General features: G+C 41.4%; 1 protein-coding gene across 1 annotated transcript in view; it reads right to left on the bottom strand.

The window, feature by feature from the left end:
* Nucleotides 1-2,271: 2,271 nt before the first annotated feature.
* Nucleotides 2,272-25,598, bottom strand: part of LOC122792417 — a 175,350-nt gene continuing 152,023 nt past the window's right edge. Inside the window, exons 3-5 of the mRNA XM_044060206.1 lie at nucleotides 18,713-18,827; nucleotides 11,781-11,980; nucleotides 2,272-2,689 (exon numbers count right to left, since the gene is read on the bottom strand). Of these exons, the coding sequence (XP_043916141.1) occupies nucleotides 2,272-2,689; nucleotides 11,781-11,980; nucleotides 18,713-18,733 (639 nt within the window). The 5' untranslated portion in view covers nucleotides 18,734-18,827. The remainder of the gene's footprint in view (nucleotides 2,690-11,780; nucleotides 11,981-18,712; nucleotides 18,828-25,598) is intronic.

The following is a 25,598-nucleotide window of genomic DNA, read 5'->3' as shown; positions in this document are numbered from 1 at the left end:
TCAGAACAGAGACCTGCCCCTCTGATATGGTGTAGACCTTTCAGATCAGAGACCTACTCTGACTCAAAGAGAGAGGAACCAAGCTGGTCAGGGTAACTGTCAGATCCAAGACGTGCTGAGAGTTTGGATCTGGCACCATACCTTTTGAGGATCTTGGATCCTTGGACTCCAAAGCTGAGGGCTGCATTTGAGAAGAAAGTATTTTTCTGGTCAAGAGGCTCACAGACCTGACAGGCGACAGAGCTGGAATTATTCCCAACTGAATTTGAGCTTGAAGAAACTTCTGCATCATTCTGTCCATGTCAGTTTTGGACAAACTCCTAGAAGATCTGGAAGTAGTACAAAGTGGTCTGGATGTCTTAGAAGAAGTTTGAAAAATCTTTTCTGGCAGAGTCGGGGAGATTGCCTGGATGGCAGGATCCGTACCACAAGGTCTAGCATCCGTATCCAAAGTCTTTAGATCAGAAGCTATCAGAATGGGAAAACTGGTTGATGGATCTGATGCTGTTGGATCCAAAGAACAAATAGTATCCAAGACTAGTCTAGTAGGAGTCAGATCTGAAGAGCCAGAATCCAAACTCTTGGTTTTCTTGGTGAAAGTCTCTGACAGGGAGGACGGGGACTTCAGATGCCACTTTTTTGACTCAGAGGAAGTCAAAGTAGAAGGAGGTTGAATCCCTGCAGGTAAAAGCCCTTTCAAAATCAACTCATTTCTCTGATCTGGGAGGGCTCTCAGAATAAAAGCAGCACAGATCTGGCAACCTTTTCAAGATGTGTGGCACCTATACAATAAACGCACTTTTTATGGGCATCTGATTTGGGGATTTTATGCCCACAAGAAGTGCATTTCTTGAATCCGGTAGGCTTATTTTTTTTTCTGCCATGCCTGCAAACAAGAGGAACACCTTAATTCAAAGAAAGGCAAAGCCAAGCCGTAACACCCACACCCACACCCACACACACTAAGTTGCTGACGCCAGCAAAAGCTTACAAGTCCTAAACACTAAAAAATGAAACTATTCACATCAAAGAATAGCCAGCTTTAAACTATTTTAACTTTCTTACTTATTTCAACTAGTTTAAGTATCCTATCTAATTATCTTAACTAATCTACTACTTAATTCTATCTGAAACAGTGTCTAAAACTCTAAAAATTGGAAACTATGCATAACAAAGAATATTCAACTTTAAACTATTTTAACTATCTAAATATTTAATCTATCTAAACCTATCCCTTATAGAGTCTAAACTAACAAGCTAACAAGGGAGAAGCACACTAATTAAATTCTAAAACAATAAGAAAAAGCTGAAAAGGATATCAAATGACTAGATCATTTCTTCTGGTTTTGAACATGGCAAATGAGATCTGGGGGCTTGGGGGAAGCAGTGGGGGGTTGTGGGTAAAGGGAGGAACAAGAGGCTTGGATCTGAAGTCTAGGAGAAGAGCGGCTGAGTCGGATCTGAGGGTCAGATCCTAGATGCAGTGGTGAGGAAGAACGAAAGAGACAACATCAGATCTAACAATTTATATGACCACTTCTGGCACAGTTTGGAAGACTATGATCAGGAACACTGATTTGTGATTCTCAAAACAAAAAAAATTCTATTCTATCTATACAGACAGATATAGCTATTTCTTTAGATCACCTATGAACTTTGATTGACAGTAAATACATCAAACAAGTTAATCGGAGATCCCGGTTATCTAAAAAAAAAAACATCGAACTTAAGTGATCGCAAATGTGAACAAATGACAAACTTTATTTTTATGTGGGGGATCTGCCCCCACACCCCTCAAAATTAAATATAATAGCTACATCTGCACAGAAAGAGGTAAATTCCTTACTTATATTACAGTCAAAATGTTGCAGTTAAACTATAATATAATGTGACGACTTTTACAAGCTATAAAAACTACCAAAAACAGTGACACTTAAATTCATGCTACAATCAAATTTATGGCACCCATATATAGTTAGATAGATAACTAGATAGAGAGATGCAAAATTAAAGCAGATTCTTTATACATATAATACTATAAGCTTACTTTGAGTACTAAATAATAAGTATAAGAAATACAGTTTGTGGTGAAAGAGTGCTGTGACCTAAATGCCAAACTCCACAAAAATCCCATGCTTTATCTATTCTATACCCAATTTGGAATTTACGGGTATTTTGCTAGAAAATTGTGTCCCTGACCGTGATACATCTATGACTGATCTGAGTAGCTTTCTAAATATTAAAACAATTAACAGATCTTACAGAGATAATTTAGGAACATTCATTTTCTATACCTACCAAGCAAAGGTCATCATCATCACTTTGAACTTCAGGTTTCACTTCTGTTTTTTCCATCTCATTTATGTGGTTTGTGTGTTCTACAGTGTCAGTACAGGCTAATTTTACTTTTGTAGACCTCTCCACTTTGGTCTGTGAGATTTTTGATGTCAAAGTTTCTGTTATGTGGCTGGACTCGGGATAAACATCAGTTTTCTTTTTTCTTTTTTTGACGGGTTCACCTAGCTTGGCCTTTGGCTTTTCTGATCGCACAGATTCCATCATGTGACCGGACTGTGGATGGTCATTTTTTTTATCAGCCTCTGGAGCCACTGTTGCTTCCTGTCGAGGCAAACCACCACCAGATGTGTCTGGAAAACTTGCTGAAGTACTGGGTTCTGTTGCAAGCATCCTATAAAAAGAATATTAAATGGGTGATGGTAACACAGTCTGACTACTGTAATCTAGAACTGCTTAAGTTGTTTACTGTCTTCACAATTCCATATCTCTAAGTAGCTTAAGTATCCAAACTGTGTCGGAGCTAAACATAATTTATATGTCACTGAGTGACCCTTAATATTTATAATTTACTTTTTCTTTCTAATATGAGGTTTCTACTTCCCATTGCCACTTTTATCCAGTGTTGCCCAGTGTATCTTCACTTACAAGTAGACAAGTTTGTAAGTTCTCGCATACAGATCCCAAGTCCATGTCTGAAGGCTTCTAACATACTATCACATCAAATGATATAGAAATGCCACAATGACAGCCATGTGACACTTCAGAAGTAATGTCAAAGCTCAAGGGGTGGCATTAAGGCAAGACAGTATACAGCTAAAGTAAGCCATGAATGTAAGTCAAGTAGCTCAGCAGTTACTCTGGGTCAGCTGCAGTCAATGCAGAATACCCAATGATAGTTTAAACATGGAATTCTTTAAGTCAGAACAATCCTTTCAATGTCAGGGTAGTTTGGTATTCACAAATTAATGAAAAAATGGGAGAAACAATTCACCTTTGGATGAGAGAATTCTATAATACATAACAGATTACATTAGTATTCCAGTATGCTACCTTTCCTAATGAGTGTGCACTTAATAGTAATATGTATCTCAAACAATTCTGTAATGCTTCCTTAGAGATCTAATGGTTACAGTTTAATATTACAACATGTAGACATATCTTATTTTATTTTTATTAATCTGTGATCCTTCATTTTGGAAAGAATATAGCTACACGTTGATGTTAAACATGATCTTTACATGAAAAATTACTGTGTGCTATATCAATCTACTAACCAATGTTAATCAATCTATAAATTTCCTTTTGTTTTTGTTACTATGTTTTTACTTTCTGTTCTGTTTTGATATGTACAGCTTACTCCCTCTCTGTTCCACTTTTGTCTTCTTTATTTATAATTTCTCCCAGAAAGTACCTAAAAAGAGCCAGCTATGATCAGTGTAGTACCACAGTAAACAAATGTTAAATAAATTAAAATGTATAATAAGAATATATTTACCACCTGTCATGCCTGAGTGTCTTTTTTAAATACCTTTATTAAATTATCACTTAAGACACATGCACACATACATTAACAGAAAAGAAAACAAACCATATTCATACTTTTTCCATTTACATTTATTATACATTATAGGTTCACAGGTATATACTAGGCCAATGGCTACCAGGGCCTTTATAAGCCTAGCTGTGCAACCACAACCTCAACTGTCCAGATTTTCTCAAAACATCCAGATTTTGCCTCATATTTTTGTCTGTTCCTCATAAAATTTATGTTTTTTTTTTTTGCAAATCACTGAGGATTTAAGTCACTAAATAATAACATACTTTTAAATTTCAGACTTCACATCTTTCAGAAAATGCATGCTAACAAAATACCTGTTATACTAACTACTTTCCTAATTTTATAAGAGCAATATATAAAATCTGTCCCTATTTTTCAGCTTTTGTCTCCCCATTATTTTTGGCTTTGTCCAGATTATTCTGCTAAGAGGTTGAGAGTAATGTGTGCATCCCAACCCAATTGTGGCCCTATGTACCATAGGCATTTATTAGAAGAGAGCATGTTAGGAAGTTTCTACAGGTTATGTGTGTGGGGGTGCATTAGTTTGGCCACTACAGTCTGCCTCTGTCTATCAGACACAAGGGGTCCAGACCCAGGGTGAATTTCTGATTTCCCATCCACTGGTTAAGATTAGGTTTAAATAGGGTTATGGATGGACTCTTCTTCACATGGATGGGGAGCCTGTTCTAGGGCATGGGGATCCTCTGAGATACATGCCTCACCAACATGTATTATTCGTGTCACAAACAAAATTGAAATCATTGGCTCTAGTGGTTCTGATGCTGTTTGTTTTGCAGATTTGTAAAAGGTCCATCAGTGATGGATCTGAGGATGCCTTGTATGCCAGGCATATATCTCCTCTAAATAATCTGTAGGAGACTAAGTATAGAAATAAAGCTTGAAGGTGATCCATACAGGACAATGTGACTATACCCTTAATTCCCCTAGTAAGCAACCTTTGTGGGTATTCCAACTGTTGCATATGTCTGGTCAGGTATATGCCAAAGAGGCAATTATACTCAATGATGACTCTGACAAGGACAGATTAAAGTGGCACTATGACTTCCTTGGACCTGGATGCCATGTCCTTACTTATAAGATGGGCAACATAAATTATTTTCTTACTACCATGACCATATGCTGGTCAAAGGCCAGATTACTGTCTACATATGTTTCAAGCTATTTAGGGGGCATCTCAGGATATTGTTGGGGCTCACTGAGGTTATGTTTTTGGCCTTAGCGAGCATTGCCAGGACTTGCTACCTGTTAACAGTTAGCAGGTTATACTAGTAGCTATTTCATGGGGAGAGTCAGGGTGAGTGGGGGGTGAAGTATGAGCCAAATTTGTCAGTAGTAAATTCATTGTTGTTCTGCTCAATGAAGGTGACATTATTGACCACCAGTTCGGCACACTAATGTGTGCTTCTTTGAGATTTTAGACATAGCTGTAAAAGCCTTATTGGTGGTCTTTAGACTTTGAGGCTAGCTAGACCTTGTAATTGGCCTTATTGGACCTAATTAGTTCTCAGTTTCCAGTTTAGTTAAATGAGAGAACTCTTATCATTACACGGTTGTACAAGATCTCTGCGAACAATTCCAACTAGGTTGCTATGAACTCAGGGTTGGGAGGGGCACTGAATTTTGACAAACTACAGCTTGAGAGGATGTAGCTTTGCTTTAGAATAGTTTCTAACTGTTACATGGTTTGCACAGGTTACCGATTTGATTTTTATTTCTAAGGAGAAAGCTTTGTGTTCCAACCTCATCAGAAAGAACATGTTTTTTGGGGAGTGTAATGAGCTGGCAGAGTTAAAAAAAATTCCTTAGTAAGTACTCTGTCAGAAATATTGGATGAGCAAATGGTTTTAACTAAAGACATTATTCTTTTCAGTTGGAGCAATGGATCTGAAAGTACAGTTGTGTACACTTACCATAAATGTAGATGTTCAAGTGTCTTCACTGTTGCAGTCATGACTGTAGGGTTCTCCCCTGCCGGCAGGCAGTCCTCGGTCGGCCAGAATCCCAAAGTCTGAGTCCGGCGTCGGCTGTTCAGCCATGCTCCCTGACGTCAGAGCACCAGGAGTACAAAGCTGACAGCCGATGCCATGTTCTCCAGTTTTTCTTGCCGCAGATGTCAGGTGTTCCAAAATGAGTAAGATCCCATACCCTTTGCAAATACACCTCAGATGAAGGGTGAAAAAAGGAACCACACAAAAGAAAAAAATAAGAGGGGACAGGAGGGAGGGAAACCCAGACTGCAACAGCGAAGACACTCTAACATCTACATTTATGGTAAGTGTACACAACTGTACTATGTTCATTGTGTTTCACTGTTGCAGTCATGACTGTAGGGTTGAATCCCAAAGCAGAATAAAAGGGAGGAGGTCATAAAGTAGAGGGGGCAGCTAAAAGGCCCTGCAAGACTGCAGAAGCAAAGCCTGCCCTAGACTTAGAGTAAAGAGGTAGATTGTAGTGCTTAGAAAAAGTATGCACTGAACTCCCAAGTTGCAGCTTCCAAAATGTCCTTGGTAGGAACTCCTCTGAGGAAGGCAGCTGAAGTGGCAGCAGCTCTGGTAGAGTGAATCCTTATAGTCCCTGGGATTTGCTTTCCATGGTGTGAATAGCAAAATCTGATTCCATGAGCAATCCATTTGGAAATGGTCTGTTTTGAAATAGCTTTACCTTGGGAACTTGAAGCATAAGAAACAAACAATTGCTCTGATTTCCTGAAGTCCTTGGTTCTGTCCAGGTAAAAATGTAGTTGTCTGTGTACATCCAAGGAATGCAAGATCCTTTCCCCCTTATTTTGAGGAGTGGGGAAAAAAGTTGGCAAGTGAAAAGTTTGATTTAAAGCCACTTTGGAAATCACCTTAGGCATGAAAGTAGGATTAGTCCTTAAAGACACCCTGTCTTGATGAAAAATAATATAAGGTTCTACAGCCATAAGAGCTTGCAACTCCGAAACTCTCCTGGCAGAGGTCAGAGCTAACAGGATGGCTGTCTTCCAGGATAAAAACTTGATGTCAGATGTGGCAGCAGGCTCAAAAGGAGGTAAGGTGAGTTTTTCCAAAACATAGTTGAGATCCCAAGCAGGAATGGGGGGAGATCTAGGGGGCCTTAAGTTCTTTGCTCCTCTGAGAAACTGTCTCATGAGCTGGTGGGAAAAAATTGGAGGGTCTGTATTATAATGAGCAGAAATAGCAGAAGCATGTATCTTTATGGAAGAGAAAGAGAGACCCTTATGTAAGAGGTCTGTCAGGTAAAGTAAAATCAGAGGAATGTTAGCAATAAGAGGATCTGAATCCTGAGCCTGCATCCAGGAACAAAATCTTTTCCATTTTCCTGCATAAGATTTTCTAGTGCTAGGACATCTGGCTTCTAAAATGACATCCATAACCTGCTTGGGTAGGAGAGAATGAATCAAAGACCCTGGATTAACCAGGCCGCCAGGCTGAGAGTTTTGACATGGGAGTGCAGAACCTGACCCTGGTGTTGGGACAGAAGGTTCGGAGTCTGTGGTAAAACCCAAGGGGGCTCCAGACAAAGGTTTTTCAGTGTTGGGTACCAAAACTGTCGAGGCCAATTTGGGGCCAGCAAGATTATCATCTTGGGCTTGTCCTGTCTGATCTTTAATAACACCCGAGGAAGAAGAGGAAGAGGCAGAAAGGCATACCCAAAGAGGTTTCTCCAACTGAATGATAGTGCATCCACTTTCCAAGCTAGTTTGTGGAATGTCCTGGTGCAAAAAATCTGTAGTTGATGATTGAGGTGGGATGCAAAGAGGTCTATGTACGGACATCCCCAGACTGCTGTAATCATCTTCAATATTTCGGTGTCCAGCATCCATTTGTGTGGGTCCAACAGGTTTCTGCTCAGACTGTCTGCCAGGAAGTTTTGCTTCCCTGGTAGAAACTGAGCTTGAAGGTCCAGTTTGCAAGCTAGAGCTGTGTTCCAAAGATTCATGGCTAGTCTACAAAGGGGATATGAATGAGATCCCCCTTGCTTGTTTATATACTACATAACTGTGGTGTTGTCTGTCTGTATCAGTTGTTGTCCTGGTTGTAGAAGATTCCTGAAGGCCAATAGAGCTTTCTGAATGGCTAACATTTCCTTTAAATTGATATGCAGGTGCTTCTGATCCTTTGTCCAAAGGCCCTGCAGACAGTTGCCCTGAAAATGGGCTCCCCATGCATAATCTGAGGCATCCATGGTTAGTATCTGAATGGCAGGAGGCAGACTGAAGGGTTTTCCTTTGTTTAGAGTACATGCCTTGGACCACCAAAGGAATTCCTTTTGAAGACAAGGCAGGACGGTGATCTGTATGTCTAAACTGTGGCAATGCTGAGACCATACACTTTTTAGGTACCACTGTATTTTCCTCATATGTAGTCTTGCATATGGTACGAGAAGGATGCAGGAGGCCATGTAACCCAAAGCCTGCAGAATTTCCTTGCAGATAGCTGAGTTAATGTTGCCAAGGTTTTGAAAGTTGAAGCCAGCTGTAATTGTTTTTCGTATGTCAGAAATGCCATCTGGGTTGTTGTGTTTAGAGAAGCAGCCAGAAAAATTATCTGTTGTGAGGGTGTCAAATTTGACTTTTTTATGTTTACAGTGAATCCCAGGAACTTGAGAAAATTCTGAACAAACTCTAGATGCTGGAGTAAGACATCCTTGCTGTCTGCCTGAATAAGACAGTCGTCCAGATAAGGGTAAATTTGAATTCCCCTGAGTCTGCAATAAGCTACTACTGGAGCCAGGCATTTGGTGAAGACCCTGGGCGCAGTAGACAACCCAAAGGGCAGCGCAGAGAATTGATAGTTCCTCGATCCGGCCTTGAACCTGAGGTATTTTCTGCATTCCTGCCTGATGGGAATGTGTAAATATGCCTCCTTTAAATCCAAAGTTACCATCCATGCATTTTTGGTCAGCATTGGAAGAAGCTGCTGTAGAGTAAGCATCTTGAATTTTGGTATCTCAACAAAAGTGTTCAAGACTGACAGATCCAGAATGGGTCTCCATGAATTTTGCTTCCTGGGGACTAGAAAGAGCCTTGAGTAAAAACCTTGTCCCATCTCTGAAAGTGGAACTAGTCCTATGGCTTTCATAGCCAAGAGAGCTTCCACCTGGTTTAAGGCCTCTAACCATTGATGTTTTGGAAGATCTGGCCATCCGCTTGGTCTTTGTAGGGTATGAAAATGGAATTTGTAACCTCTTGAAACCACATCCAGAACCCACTTGTCTTGGGTTATAAGAGTCCAATTTAGGTGAAAAAGAGAAAGTTTTCCTCCGAGAGGGGCTTCCAGGCAAGAAGTTCCTGCAGCCCAACAGAGGGAGTCACTGAGTCTGTTTTCTATGAGCTTGCGACCTGTCCTCTCCTCCCCTAGGGGTGGAAGCCATCCACTGTCTTGGTCTATAAGAGGCTTGCGTTTGAGGCCTTCCTCGGGAATGTCTGTATCTACTCCTCTGAGGCCTGTCTGAATTGGGAAAGGACCAATTTTTTGTAGGCCAGTTCCTACTAAATCTGGGTGGCTGTACTTGTAAGAAACCTTTAACTGTTTGCATGGATTTTGTCTTGTCCTCCATCTTCTTTATCACCTCTTCAGCTTTAGATCCAAACAAAACATTATGCTGAACAGGAGCATCCAATAATTTAGCTTTTACTTGATCTGGCAAATTTTGTTCCTTTAACCATGCATGCCTTCTAATGACTGTGCCAGAGGCAGCAGCCCTACAAGAAGCCTCCAAGGCATCAAATCCACAGTGTAAACCATGCTTCCCAACTTGTTCAGTGGCATGCATTAAGTCATGTAATTCCTTATCATCTGCACAGGCGGAAATGGAAGTTAGCTTTTGTTTTAAAACAGACAGGAGAAATTGCTGGTATTTCAGCATATGAAACTGACAGTTTAAAGCCCTAATAGATAAAGTAGCAGAAGTGTACACTTTTTTGCCCCATCTTTCTAAAGATCTGGAATCCTTCTCAGTGGGAATGGGGTTTTTAGCAGAAGCGGCCTTAACCCCCTTAGGACCCTGAGAAATGGTTTCAGGGTCAGCAGTAGGATTCTTGTATAAAAACTGGTGGGAATCAGGAACCCTATAATATCCGTCTGGCTTAACAGGAGCTGGAGGAAAAGAGTTGGGAGTTAAGTTAGCCTCCGAAAAAGCATCATCCACAATATCCAAAATAGGAGGCATAGCCAGGGGTCTATGTTGGGGAAGAAGAAGAAAATTCCTTAGTCTTTTCTTAGATTCCGAGTACTCCTGTCCTTCCCAGTGAAAATGTTCCCTCATTTCATGCAAAGTTTCCCCAAAAGAGAAATCCTCAGGGGGAAAAGCTGAAGGAATGGATTCCTCAGCATCAGAATCCTCATAAGGAGGGAAAGAATATTCCTGGTCAGAAGAAGAAACTGAAGAAACAGAAGCCTGATCAGAGGAGTGATAATAAACTTCCTGCCTTGGCCTTTTATCTGGAGGGGGATGTGAACCCCTAATCATAGTAAGTAAGTCCTCCGCCATCTTAAGTAACTGTTTCTGAGACTTGGGTGCTGGATCAGAAGAGGCCTGGGCTGCAGTCTTTGATTTGGAAGGAGTCTTTGCCTTTGTCTTTGGCTTTGCCTTTATTAGAAGCTGAGTAGGCCTGAAAACCCCTTCGGAAGCCGGTACCTGCACAGCGGCTCCGGACCCATCCGAAGGTCCTGCAACAGAAATATTCAAAGGCCTAGTTGGCTCCTCGTGGGAGTCCGTTTCGGCCATCGGTTCCGAAATGGCCGACGACAGGGGCTGCAAAAGTGCCTCACTGACGACGGCCGAACCTGAAGCTGGCTCTGCTTGTACAACATCGTCTGATTTGGACCTCGGAGGCCTGTCTTTATCCTTGCGTCGTTTGTGAACTCCGGTAGCCGGAACCGTATCCGATGACATTCTATAATTAAAACGCCTACTGAAGTAATGAAATGCAAAATCGTACCTTCGTTTAATCATACGTTGATTGAATCTAGCACAAAACCGACAACTAGCTATGTCGTGGTCAGGGCCTAAGCAAGGAATACAGTAAGAATGAAAATCCTTAAGAGGTATTTGCTTCCCACATGAAATACAATTATTAACTTTTTCTGACATCAGACTGGAACAAGAAAAAAGTTTCCCCAACGGGGTACTTAGCTTTGAGTAGGAGAAGAAAGTCTTCGGACTGAAGTACGTTTATAAAAAATTGTCAGGAGTCAGCCGACCGGCACTTGCGAACTGCTATCACCGCACGGCAAGAAAGACTGGAGAAGATGGCGTCGGCTGTCAGCTTTGTACTCCTGGCGCTCTGACGTCAGGGAGCATGGCTGAACAGCCGACACCGGACCCAGACTCTGGGATTCTTGCTGACCGAGGACTGCCTGCCGGCAGGGGAGAACCCTACAATCTTGACTGCAACAGTGAAACACGATGAACATTTGCCTACAATATAGTAATGCCTTATAAATTTTAATTCTGTTGGCTGCCAAAAAAGGAATCACTAGAAAATGGAAATCAAAATCTAAAACAAACTGTATTTGAAGTACTTAATATTGTAAAATAGACAGAAGAACTAGAAGAGGGATCTTTATCAAAGGAAGGAGCAAATTACATAAAAAATAAATGGAATTTATGGGAACAATAAATGCAGAATAATGTTTAAGAGGAGGAGTCAGGTTTAAGAGAAAACAAGAACTGAGTGTTTTATGTAATGTTGGACTGAAAGACAATTGTTATAAAAAAGGAAAGAAAACTTCTAATTTATAGTGTCTGTAAATGTAAAAAATGTTAATATGGTTTGCTTTCTTTTCTTCTACAGTACATGTCCCTACATCTTATGTGATATTTTAATAAAGGAGTTTGAAAAAAGATGTCTGCTGGTAACTGCATCCCCCTCCACACATCAGTCACATGTACTTACATTTCATTGCAGCAATCATTGAGCTTCTTTACTTGTCTAGAGTCTTCAGTGGCATCCTTTATTTCAGCACGCTTTTCAGCTAATTTATTTGATGTTTCATAACCTCCACCACTGAACATCTCTTCTTTGTCAGATTCTTCCTCAAAATAATCTACAGCACCAGGAAGTTGACTGCAAATTAAATTCATTTTTGTTCTTTGCTGAAAAACACAGACAATACTCATTAATAAAATATTTTGCTTTCCGGCTACATTCACAAAGAACCATAATAACACTCATACAGTATCAGCTGGCTGCATATTACTTCAGCGGATATCAAAAATAATTCCACATCTCAAATGTTAGTGACCTCCCTTGTCTGCTAAGAGGGGGAAAATCAGTGACAACATCCAAACCTTTTAGCAAACACGGATGTTAAATCTCTCATGAATAATTGGTTATTACATATTTCATGCTTGTATTTTTCCATCTATTTATCTGTAGCATATGTTCTAATCTCCGTTCTGATTTCTAATACAGGAATACTACTTATGCATACAACACATTTACTGTTTTATTCACCATTGTTTTGCTGTACACCTGGGCAAAAAAGTAATCAATTAATATGGAACACATGTGGTAATTTGGTTAGCAACAAGCAAGCAAGATGTCCCAAGCTGTTTTTTTTTTTTAAGTTTTTACCCTTCCAAAAAAACTGCACAGTTTTATTGTGCTTCAGAGCTGTAGCTAGTTCAGATGGCACCCTCAGCAGTCCTCACACTAGACTCACACCCTCAACTAAAAACTGACAACCTGAAGACTGGAAAAAATACCAAACTGTATCACTGTACCAAAGGCTAACTATAGTCTAAACAGTCTGACATCGTTCGTGAAACAACCACAAACACCACCACAGACTGCAACGTTCTTTAATCACAAAAAGTACATGTAAAATGGGTAAAACCCTAAAAACAAAAGAAACAAGGTAAAATCCCCAGATACTTTGTCAACGATAAGCGCTTTCAGATTAACCTTCTTCAGAACATCAGAATTCGTGTTAAGCATACCTTCTAAATCCAAATTTAGATGAAGTAATGAATTTAGCCTGTCCACAGAGTTGTCTTGCATTGTGCTGAGTTTCGTAAAATCAACCATATTCCTTCCTTTACCGGGAGCAAGACTGATGCTATTGTCAGCCATGTGCATTCACGATCTGAAGAAGGTTAATCTGAAATTGCTTATCGTTGATGGAGTATCAGGGGATTTTACCTCGTTTCTTTTGTTTTTAGGGTTTTATCCATTTTACATGTACTTTTTGTGATTAAAGAACTTTGCAGTCAGTGGTGGTGTTTGTGGTTGTTTCACGAAGTTTGGCTTTTTACCTTATCCACCTTTGGCAGCTACCAGCCATTTTATCCTTAATCAGTCTGACATTGCTGTAAAGATTGCCAACAATCAGGCACAACTGCAGTTTCACAGCAGCTAGCTTAACTATATATACATACATACACACACACACACACACACATATATAAACATATATATATATATCTATCTATATATATATATATATATATATATATATATATATATATATATATATATATATATATATATATGTACACACACACACATATATATATATATATATATATATATATATATATATATATATACATATATATATATATATATATTTATATATATATATATATATATATATATATATATATATATATATATATATATACACATATATAGATATATATGTGTGTGTATATATATATATATATATATATATATATATATATATATATACACACACACACACACACACACACACACACACACACATATGTTTGTCATGAAAGGTAGAAAAATTAAAAGACAGAATCACAAATGGTAGAATAAAAAACAGATAAGCTCAAAACACTGAATGGCTCATAAGGGTGAATCAAAAAACTGTGAATATTTCTCTTCCAAGGCAAAAAGCCCTAGATCAGTAAGCCCCAGCTACAAAAAGTGAGATCAAGTGTCATCTTGCTAGTGATAATGTTATAGAATGCGTTTTTAGTAATGGAATGTATAGGATTAGGGTTAAGATTACAGTTAGTGTTAGCACACATAATTAAGGAGGGCAGGGGCTGTCCCCTGCACCATCTCACTCATGCATGCTGGCCCTAACCCTACCCTGACCCTGCATAATACGTTATTAAAAACCCTTTACCTAACAGTACCACTACACAAAAGGACACAAAATACAGACAACACAAAACGTGTACAACATTGACTCGATCCCTTTTTCTAACCATTAATGTAACCCTAACCAGCAAACATTTACATATTAACATCAACTGCTATAAAGCAGTCTTGCACATCTTTACAAGCACTACTTTTTCATTTAGTCATTAACTGTCCTGCACACTCCTGCTTACCTACACCATATAAAACTAAATTTAACCATATGTGATTTACTCAGATAAGTATTCACTCATTTACACATTCTTTTTTTACAGCCATAAAAACCTTTCCACCAAAGGTGACTTATACTCATACATACATATATAGTATACATACGCGTATGCACACATATACAGCTTCAGCTTGGACACCAGATATGGACTGCAATTAAAAACAAATATATGGCACACTGTGTAGACATCTAAACGTGTATGTATATATATATATATATATATATATATATATATATATATATATAAAGAGAGAGAGAAGTCGCCAAAAAGATTGTCTATAGATTGAAGATATCATCAACTACACAATTCCCCAAAGTCTTCCACATTGTCACTTTCTAAAAGATAAAGTAAAGGTTCATACACTGCAAACACAAGACACACTCACACCCCCAAAACTTCCTACCTTGTATAAAACAAGCCCCAAACCCAAATCTGCACTTAACTTTACCAGTAAGGAATTAATTTAAACAGGTAAGCTAAAATAATGAAATATGAAGCACATTTCCCATTCACTACAATGTACAAAAAAAACTCTGTACACTGCACCACAGCTATATTTGGCTTATCAAGTGCTAGGTGTAATTCCATGATCTGGCTTACGCCCTCAGCTGTAAGATGAGGAACAATACCACACAAGAAGTATTTCAGCCACTAATGCATATCATTAATTTCTGAATGTTAGTACAGCAATACTATCCCATATGCAACTGCCAATCATATCCCCTTACATCTGGGGCAGCCATCCCCTTCACCCCACCCTAACTACGCCTCTGCAATGCACACACTTAAATCAACCCTTTACAGACTAAATTCATTTGTATTAGTTATAACAACAAAAGTTGACAGTAACTCAGGTGGATATAAAAGATCCCACAACAACTATAGAAGACTTTAGGTTAAGTTTCCCAATGACCCATCCAAATTTCCCCTACTAGTGGAAATACCACCTTGGCTCTCCCCTGAAAAGAGCCCATTTGCTTAGTGGAACTAACTTAGTCAACAAAGGTTAAACAGAAAGACAGACAGAGCTAGGGATTAAGATACGACAGAAATACAGATTAGAAACATTACTGGCAAAACTAACCTAATTCTTGCACTCCAAATTAGCTAAAAATAGACTAGGTTGTCTTGTGTGATCTTTACAGAGTCTACACATGCTCTCTGTGGTTGTGCTAGGTTTTCCCAGGTGTTTCTTCCCACATAGCATAGGTATGCCACAGGTAAACTGATGTTTCTGCAAAGTGACCATTGTTTTATGTGTAACCTACAAGGAGTTGACATCCCACTCAGGATTAGTTCCTCTACACCCTACATCCACTGACTGCCAAATTGTCCACAGTTTGGGGAGTATCTCAGGATGGATTAGCACCCTGTTCAGAATTACATCTTTAGCCTTTCACCCACTCAGTGGCTAGATAAGCTCTATCTCCCGATGAGTGTGAAATGGACTAAAAAGGTGACTTAAGAATGGATGAATACTGGGGGGGTATTGTAAGGGGAAAGGCCAACCCCTATATCTAAACATATAGTATACTTGATAGCAGTGAGCAAAGGCTGTTGCTGGCAATGCACATTAAAATATTATTTTTTTAGGTAGCTCTGTGGGGGCAATGAAATTGACTTATGCCCACTTAACTACCATAATACGACTGCCACCTCATTTGACCACCCCTAGCTAAACCTGCTGTCTTAATTCTGCATTTTAACAATTGAAAATTTTCAGCTTACTCTCTCATAGAAGATTCATTTTCAATATCTGCTTCACCTGATCCAGCTGGACCATATCTTGGCGGGTCTATGTTAAATCAGCGAACGCTTAAAAAAGCAAATGCTGATTTATCGAACCACTTTAAGCAAAAGCTTAAATTCCTGAATACTTGGAACAGTGATTTCTTTAACAGGGAAAAAAAAAATCACTGTTCCACAACAAAAAAAAAAAAAAAAAACTTCAAAACAGTAAAGTGGGGGACTTTGCCCACCACACCCATCGGTGTGGGGGGCTGTGACCCCCACCCACCCCTACTTAAATATACCAATTCCGAGATCACACTACAGTGGAGGAAATGGCAAAGTCCCAAAAACAGCTCAGTGATTTTTTTCCCTGGAAAAAAAATCGCTGTTCCAAGTGTTCGGGATTTTCAGCTTTTGCTTAAAGAGGGTCGATAAATCAGTGTTCGCTTTTTTAAGCATTCGCTGATTTAACATAGACCCATCTTGGCAAGGAATGGACATAAGGTAGTAAACACTTCTGGATGGCACAGTCTGTCAAAGGACATGCACATGTGTGAACACATACACACACACACACACACACACACACACACACACACACACACACACACACACACACACACACACACACACACACACAAACACACAGACCTAGGAGATATTTAGGCATTGCCAATTCACCTACTTGCATGTCTATCAGATGTGGGAGGAAATCAAACCCAGAGATGAAATCTAATGCAAACAAACAGACGTACAAACTCTGTACAGAAGACACTGTAGCTGGGAACCGAACCAAAAATGAAGACCTAACATGCACTGATGTTAACTGTTGCATCACAGTTTCTTCCATCTTATTATGTCTCTGCCTTTCGATTCTCCTCCTAAACTCTTTCTCCCACGCACCAGCCTCTCCTCTGTTACTTAACCATAGGGCTGCTACTTTATGCTTTGTTCAGCTCAGCCTACTTCCCAATTGCATTCTGCTCTCTCTTGTCTCAAAGAATACCTACTGAACTTTTTTTCAGAAACTCTTACATATTTCTTTCTCACCTGATGCTCCAGACTGCTGTCACATTTACTCAGTGCACCTGCTTATTTTCTACCACTTCTGCACTCAGCACTACTTTTCAGCAAATTCCTGTGATGTATCCATCCATCCACAACTCCCTTTTCCTATTTTTTTTTGCAAATGGGGTCAGGGAGTCATAGCAATAAAGACAATCAACTAGAGCCAACTGTGGGGTGGCCTTGATGTACAAAAGTTTTATCTTTCAGGATTTGTACATTAGCAGCATCCTGTAATGCAGACAAAGGCTTTGCTATACGGTCCTCTTGTTCAAAAACTGTGTTTTTTACATTATTTACACACAGGCTCCGTTATTTTACATTCTATCCCAGTCCTGGTCATTATATTGTGCGCCTTCTGTGCCAGCTGCCTATGTCTGCCCCAGATATACCACCGTATGTCTCTGTGTGCTTAATTATAACAAGTCCATGATTCTCACAGGTCCACATTGGAAGAGTCTATTGCAGTGTAACAACATTTTTAACCAATAGCCATGGTAAATAATGCTGCTGAAAACAAACAAGTATAAAATATATAAGTATGAAATAATATATTTTTACCATCCTATGAGCTTCCCAGTTGAGGTTATTTGAAAGTTGTTAGTAAGTGTTCCACATTTGTTCAACATTATGAGAGTTTGTGTTCCGTATGTTGGAGATAGAAGGTTGAGAGTTGCATATATTACTGTACTATGTTCTATACTTTATAGCAGGATGAATATCAAAATCCTTGCTTGTCTGAATACCAAGACTTTATTTCCAATTATTTAGTTACTAGTCCTATGGCATTGGTGTAGGTTCTCATCATATCTCCCCTGTAAATAGACATTGTGTCAACAGAACTAACTTGGTTAGAAAATAAATAAATAAATGAGCTGACCTAAGTCCAAATGTAAGGTGAACAACAGAACTTGGTAAGCAAATAAAAGGGGGTAGAATAGTCCAAAAACAAGGCAATGCAAGCAACCAAATATACAAAGGGGGAGCTCGTACAAGGCAGGAGTCAAGACATAAAATTCAAAGAGATGAAAACAACTATTGCTGTGATAATCTCTTCAGTGAGTAACATCAGTGGAAAAGTCCTGCAGAAAAGCACTATGAAACCATACAGTGGAAGATAAGCAGCAAATATTTCCTTGTGAATGCGGACAGTGACTATGCTTGAGTTTGTGACTCGTGGCCTTAGCAATGTCTGTGCTAGAAAGCTGCAAATAAAATACAACATCCAGAGAGCTGAAACCCACAGGCTGCACAATATCATCTTCACCAAGGTTAGAGATGAATAAGAAGACAGAGGTACATGAATGGTAGTAGACTAACATATCATTCATTTTGGTTTAGATATGTTGGTGGAAATTAGGCTGTGGGAATCAAACAACCCAGGGCTGCGGGATGGAATATGATAGCATCCTATAGCCATAACTCTCCATGCTACACTGCCAGTTCTTAAAAGCACTGGTGAAATACCTGGATCTGAGCTAGAGACAGCTCAGGTTGCAAATAAAGTGCTCCAGTACATAAATACATTTTGCAAACAATTAGTCCAAAGCTACTTTGTTACTTATGAAGTTGGATCAAAATTCAGCTTTTCCAGCATAAATGATGATGAACGATGTAACATAATATATTAAGTGACTGCTCAGTGACCACGTATCCATAAACACTCCATCTTTTGATCATTACCTGAAGTTTGTTGTTCTTCATTTCCTGTTTGGATTCATGACGTACTTCTACCTGGACATCTGGTGACAAATTGATCTTCTCCACATTGTCTTTTTTCTTAAACACTCGAGTTAACCTACAAATGTAAAAATAAAATTGTTAAGAAACAAGATCAGTGACAAAACACTAAAAGTATATATGAACACAACCATTTATTTATTTAGTGAGAGCATGTTCAAGAGGGAAGTTATCCTATGATAACTCCCAGTACAGCTGCCCTTGCACAACAAATCACAAAGCTGCCCTTGCACAACAAATCACAATCAGATAAGCAAAGATGCTGTTTGTATGTTAGTTGCTTACCTTGCTTTTGAACCATAAAACAATGAGTGTTTTAGTTTGTTAGTTGATATATTTTGCGCTGTTTCCAAACATTAGCCAAACAGTCCACGTATGCTGTGGCCATCAGAAAGCTAAAACATGCATGTCCACAGCTAGTGGGGTTTGGCTTTATTTGTCTGAATTTGTCAATAACAGACTTAAAAGGAAAAAAGTCATGGGCATTCAGAACGGTCACATAGCTGAAACACCTGATGCCCTTAAGGGGTCATTTGCATATATATAGAAGTTATGTCCTTACCATAACGTTCCATGTGGAGTGTTCATCTCGCCTTTGTTCTTACACATGGGTTCGGATCCGATCCTCGGCTCCGTGCCGGCCTCTTGCAAGCTCTGCATCGAGAAGAAGCTCGAGACAATCTAATACCCACAATCCCCCTCTGCCTTTACCTCAGATCTAGTTTGCAAGCAAACCAATCTACAGAATAGCACATTCATGCTTATACACATATGTATATAAAAAATTTACAGAAAGCTATATATATCTAAACAGACACATATATAAAAATATATATATATGCCAACTATGTACACAATATAGTAACAGTAGCAGAATGCTCCTGGCCAGGCATCAAAGAACGTTCTTCCTAAGGGTGGGAGGGTGGGACTGTAAGAACAAAGGCGAGATGAACACTTCACATGGAACGTTATGGTAAGGACATAACTTCTATATGTGATAGTGTTCAATCTCGCCGTTTGTTCTTACACATGGGTAGCGTCCCTAGCTCCTTGATCCTGAGGAACTCACGGGAGGACGTTCTTGAGCACAGTGGAACCAAAGGTTGCCCTGTCCCTAGAAACCTTGTCTACTTTATAATGAGAAATAAATGTATGTGGCTTAGACCAAGTAGCAGCCGCACAAATAGCGTCCAGTGGTAGGCGAGCTGCATGAGCCAAAGACGTAGACACTGACCTTGTGGAATGTCCTTTGGGTTTGTGTAAAAGGGGTTGATTTGAAGAATCGTAGACATAGATTATACAATCCGTTAACCATTTAGAAAGAGTTCTTTTGGTAACTGCAAGTCCTTTCCTGCTATCAGCAAAAGCCACAAAGAGTTGATCTGTTTTTCTGTGATCTTTTGTTTTATCCAAATAAAATCTTAGCTGTCTGTGAACATCCAATTTGTGTAACATATACTCCATTTTGTTGGAGTGGTTTTGAAGAAAGTGGGTAATTCAATGGATTGATTAATATTGTTAATGGAACACACTTTAGGGAGGAAGGATGAATTGGTACGAAGAGAAACTCTGTCAGAGTGAAAGATCAAATAAGGGTGCTTGATGGAGAGAGCCTGAAGTTCAGATACTGCCTAGCGGAAGTAATGGCTACCAGAAAGAGAGTTTTCCAGGACAAAAATTTAATGGGCAAGAAGAGGCGGGTTCAAAAGGGGCAACATTAATTTAGATAACAATAAATTCAGACTCCAAGGTGACGTGGAGGTCTGACCGGTGGTCTAATATGAAACACTCCCTTTAAAAAGGCTTTACAAAGTCTGTGAGCCATAACGGGAGCTCCACATTCTTCCACATGGAAATTTGAAATGGCAGCCAATTGAACTCTTAGAGTAGCAGGAGAAGCACCCTGATGAAATAAGTCCGTTAAGAACTCTAGTATCTTATTCAAAGGAGCTATAAAGGATCCACCTGGTGTGTATTCGCCCAGAATACAAATCGCTTCCATTTACTAGCATATGTTTTAGTAGTGGAAGCTTTATGCGAAGCCACCAATATATCCTGGACTGCTGGTGACAAAAGATCAGACCTGGCTAAGTTGGGAATTGGAGCAGCCAAGCTGCTAGATGGAGTGACCGGAGCGTGGGATGGGGAACCCCTGACGAGTGAGTCAATAGATCTGGCTCTGGGTCCAGAATCCAGGGTCCCCGAATGCAGTGTATCTTCAGGAAGGGAAACCAAATTTGACGAGGCCAGAATGGAGCAATGAGGATTATCGTCCTGCGTAGGTTCCTGGCTTTCTGGAGAAACTTTGATATCAGAGGAAATGGAGGAAATGCGTACAGGAGTCCCGGGGCCAATCAGAAACCAGTGCGCCCTGGGGACTTCCCTGGAGGGGTAATAGGGCAAAGTAGCTCCTGCATTTGGCGTTCATTGGAGACGCAAACAGGTCGCAGGAAGGCTGGCCCCACGCGAAAAATCCTTTTCGCCACTGACTGTTTTAGAGACCACTGCGTGCGGTAACAGAATCGCTCTGCTCAGCCTGTCGGCTATGACGTTGGATGACCCCGGGATGTGCGTTGCTATTAGAAAGCGACCCGTGGACTCCGCCCACTGCCAAATTCTCATGGCCTCTCTGCATAGTTGATAGGACTTGGTTCCCCTTGCTTGTTTATGTACCAGACTACAGACATGTTGTCCGTCTGAACTGCAATAGTCCCTAGAGGAAGAAGGGGAGCAAAGTGTTGCAACGCTAGAAACACTGCCCTCAACTCTAGAACATTGATGTGCAGATTGTACTCCAAATAGGTCCATTCGCCTTGGACTGTCTGTCCCTGAAAGATGCCCCCCCACCCTATCAGGGAAGCGTCCGTGGTCACCGTAACTGTGGGCGTGGGTTGCACAAACGGTCTGCCCTTGGAAAGGTTGCACGTTTGAAGCCACCAGTTTAGATCTTTTTTGCAAGTTTTTGTTATAAGAATCTCGTGTGTTAGAGGTAGTTGTTGAAACGACCATTGTGCAAACAGTAGCCATTGTAGGACTCTCATGTGCAGCCTTCCCAAGGGAATTGCAATAAGGGAGGCTGACATGAGGCCCAACACCTTCAGTACTAGTTTTGCAGGAGATTTCCTTGACAAGAGTAGAAGACGTATGTGAGTCTGAAGTGATAAAATCCTTTCTGGGGGAAGCCTCAGAATCAACTGACGTGTGTTTAACTCTGCTCCTATGAACAAGATATTTTGTGATGGTTGAAGTAAGGATTTTCCGAAGTTTACGGAGATCCCTAGGTGAACACACAGTTGAAGAACAAAGTCTCTGGCCTGCAGTAGTTGACGCCGGGTGGTGGCCGAAAGGAGCCAGTCGTCCAGATACGGAAACACCTGGAATCCCTGGCGTCTCAAGTGAGACGCTACCACTGCCATGCATTTGGTGAAGACCCTGAGGGCTGAGGTCAGACCAAAGGGCAGGGCTTGCAATTGAAAGTGACTGGCTCCCAGCCGAAGCGCAAATGATCTCTGGATGCCCTGGCCATTTTGATGTGGTAGTATGCATCCTCTAGATCTATTGAGCACATCCACTCGTCCTTCTGTAAGAATGGAAGGATCGATTGAAGCGTGACCATTCGAACTTTTCTTTCTTGACGAAAGTATTGAGGTAGCTTAGGTCTAGAATGGGCCTCCAGTCCCCTGTTTTCTTTGGAACTAAAAAGAACCTTGAGTAAGTCCCGAATCCTTGTTGGTCCGCTGGGACTGGCTGGATGACTCTTTTTTTCTAGCAGCTTTGAAATTTCTAAGGCTGCTGGCTCTCGCAGATGGGGCGGTACATCTGGGAGTCTTTGCTTTGGGATGGGATGGGATAGGAAGGGTATGTTGTAACCTCTGGTAACCACGCTTTTTACCCACTTGTCTGTAGTTATATTTTGCCAGGCCTGAGGGTATAAATCTAAGCGACCCCCGACTGCCTCCAGAGCAGGACAGTCGGGCCTCCTCTCAGGAGTGCTGGAAAGGTTTACCAGGAGTGTTTCCCTGTCACCTTGATGTTGCGGACCCTCTGCCGCCAGGGCGGCGTCTTCCACCTCTGCCCCTCCTCTGCCTCTAGAGGGGTATCGCCCTGTGTGCCTGAGAAAGACCCTTGGGGTTTTGAAACCACATTTTTCCACCGCGTTGCCCTTTGGGGTACGGTCTGGTTGGGGTGGAAAAACGGACTCCGACAGCAGACAGAGTCTTTCCCTCTTGTTCGCACCGGGTAAGGGTCTCCTTTACTTTGGGGCCAAAAAGAGTGGCACCGTCAAATGGGGCGTTTGTAAAGGAAGACTTGAAGGCTTCCGCAAAGGAGCATAGGTGCATCCAGGATTGTCTACGAAGAGCAATCGCTGAAGCTGCTGCCCTACTCGAACCTTCGCCGCGAGGAAATCAGCCTCATGGACGAGTTAACAATCGATGTTAGGGTATTAAGTTGCGCTGTCACTTTCTCTGAGACAGCTGCATCTGTAGCACCCTGGAGGGTATCTCCCAACTCTTTGACTAGATCCCTCTGTAGTCGTGTAAAATGGGTCAGATAGTTCAGGGACCGCATGGAAAAAGCCGCTGAACTAAAAATGCGCTTCCCGTATCTATCCATCGTCCTAGAGTCTTTATTAGGAGGATGGACAGAAGAAGAAGACTCCGACATCTCCTTTTTCGTGGCCGCTGCCACCACCATAGCATCTACTGGCACTCCTTTTGTAAGGTAGGACTTATCCTGAGGTGCTGTGATGTATTTGTTAGGTTTCCTTGGAACAGGTTCCACTGTGTCAGGAGCCTCCCACGCCCTTCGAGCAATTAGTTCCATTAGTTCGTCGAAGGGCGGAGTGACCCAGGAGGAGGAAGGGCGAGCACCAAATGCCTTCAGCAGAACTGACTCATCCCTCAGAAGGGGGAAGGGACTGCCAGTCACCTCTGCTTCAGGATCTCCAATATGTCCGAAAGAGAGACATCTTCTGAAGGTGACTTAGGGGACCCCTCTGACTCATCTAAGTCAGTATCAGATGTCAAGGATTCCTGTGGAGAATCCAAGTGTCTCCTCTTACACAATCTCTTCCTAGGGACTTCCTCGTGGGGAGCATCCGAAGAAGCCTCGGAGGAAGAGGGGGCACCCTCCAGGGGTGGCTGAGACACTGGTGCCCGACGCTTGGATGTGGCCGTGGGTGCAGATGAAGACAAAGGCCCTTTATGGGGAGGAGAAACTGCTTCCACTGATGTGGTTGTCTGGGTAGACAACACCTTCCTCATCAGGTCGAACGCCCCGGGTCCCGCATCGAAGAGTCCCCGGTTCAAGAAATGGGAAGAATCCCGACACAGGCACCGAAGGCATCGACCCGAGGACGGAGCCGAATCGATCCGCCGAGGCCCGAGGGGAGAGTCGGAACCGACACGCCGGTTCGACTCGCCCCGGAACCAAGAACAGACCGTCGGCTCCGAGACTCCGGTACCGACGGAGTCGAGGTGAGGGAACAGACCGAGAAAGGACGGTTCTGGACCCAAGGGCTCCACAATCAGTAGATCAGCCTCTTCCGGCTCCAAAGACTGAATCGGTCTCGGAGGAGGAATGGATGGAGATACAGGGAGGCCTTCAAGTTTTGACACCAACTGGGTGGAAACCGAAATAAGTTTGGAGAGGGCCGAATGCTCCAATAACTTCTGCACCACGCGATCCACATCGACATCCGAAAGCTTGGAGGAAGAACGGGTCGAAGGAACCGAAGACGGAGCCGACCTCAATATGGTCGAAGGAGGGAGCTCCATCACCGGTTCCAAGACTCGAGGCTCAGGAACCGATATCAGTTGAACACTCGGCCCCGAAGTCTGTGGAACCGGTGATCTAACCTTTGAAGAAGAGCTCGGAGCCGATGACTTAGGCTCCGACGTCTTCGACTCCTTAGAGGACTTAGATGCCTGGTCAGAAGCATCCAGAGCCTCTTGGAAAGCAGGTTTCAATAGACCTCTGTCCATTAGTTTCCTGCGCCTATCTGTCATGACCCTCCCGCTAAAAGAGTGACAGATGGAGCAATCCTCTTGTAAGTGGTGAGGGCCAAGGCAGTAGACGCAGGAACTATGGTTGTCAGTGACCGACATTTTCTGGCCACACTGACAACGCTTGAAACCAGACTTTACCTTCTCAGACATTACAGGTGAAGAAAGACAAATCCAATAAAAACAGTCAAGTCCGATAAAGTTAGTCAAAACCGATGAAATTGTCAAATCCGGTAAAATTTTCCTAGGTAAAATATGAAGGGTGTAGGCCCCGACAAATATTTAACCGATAATTAAAGTTAAAGGTACCAATAAATTAACGGAACCACAACACAATCACACAGTTAACCTGAGAAATATCAATTAGACTAGAATCTTAATAAAATATAACAAAAAAGTTATATCTTAGCTTAGAAACTCTCGAGCTAGCTCCCAACGATGCAGCAGCTGCAAACTAGATCTGAGGTAAAGGCAGAGGGGGATTGTGGGTATTAGATTGTCTCGAGCTTCTTCTCGATGCAGAGCTTGCAAGAGGCCGGCACGGAGCCGAGGATCGGCTCCGAACCCATGTGTAAGAACAAACGGCGAGATTGAACACTATCACATCCCATCTTACCTCTAATACAAGAGGTTTTAAGGAATCACACAGTGGAAAATGTAGCTTGGCTGGGTTTTTCTTTTGTTTTTTGCTTTTGAACCATGCCATACAGGCACTCCATTGCTAACAAAGAAATACTCTGGGACATCTCACACAGCTGATGGGAAAACTGAGTTCTCCATTTGAAATCTGGTTTCATGTCAACAACTTAAAACGCCTCTCCACT

The sequence above is a fragment of the Protopterus annectens genome, chromosome 1.part2 (genome assembly GCF_019279795.1).
Source record: "Protopterus annectens isolate FY-2018-M chromosome 1.part2, PAN1.0, whole genome shotgun sequence".
In the NCBI taxonomy this organism is placed as follows: Eukaryota; Metazoa; Chordata; order Ceratodontiformes; family Protopteridae; genus Protopterus; species Protopterus annectens.
This window is presented reverse-complemented; position numbering and strand designations above follow the sequence as displayed.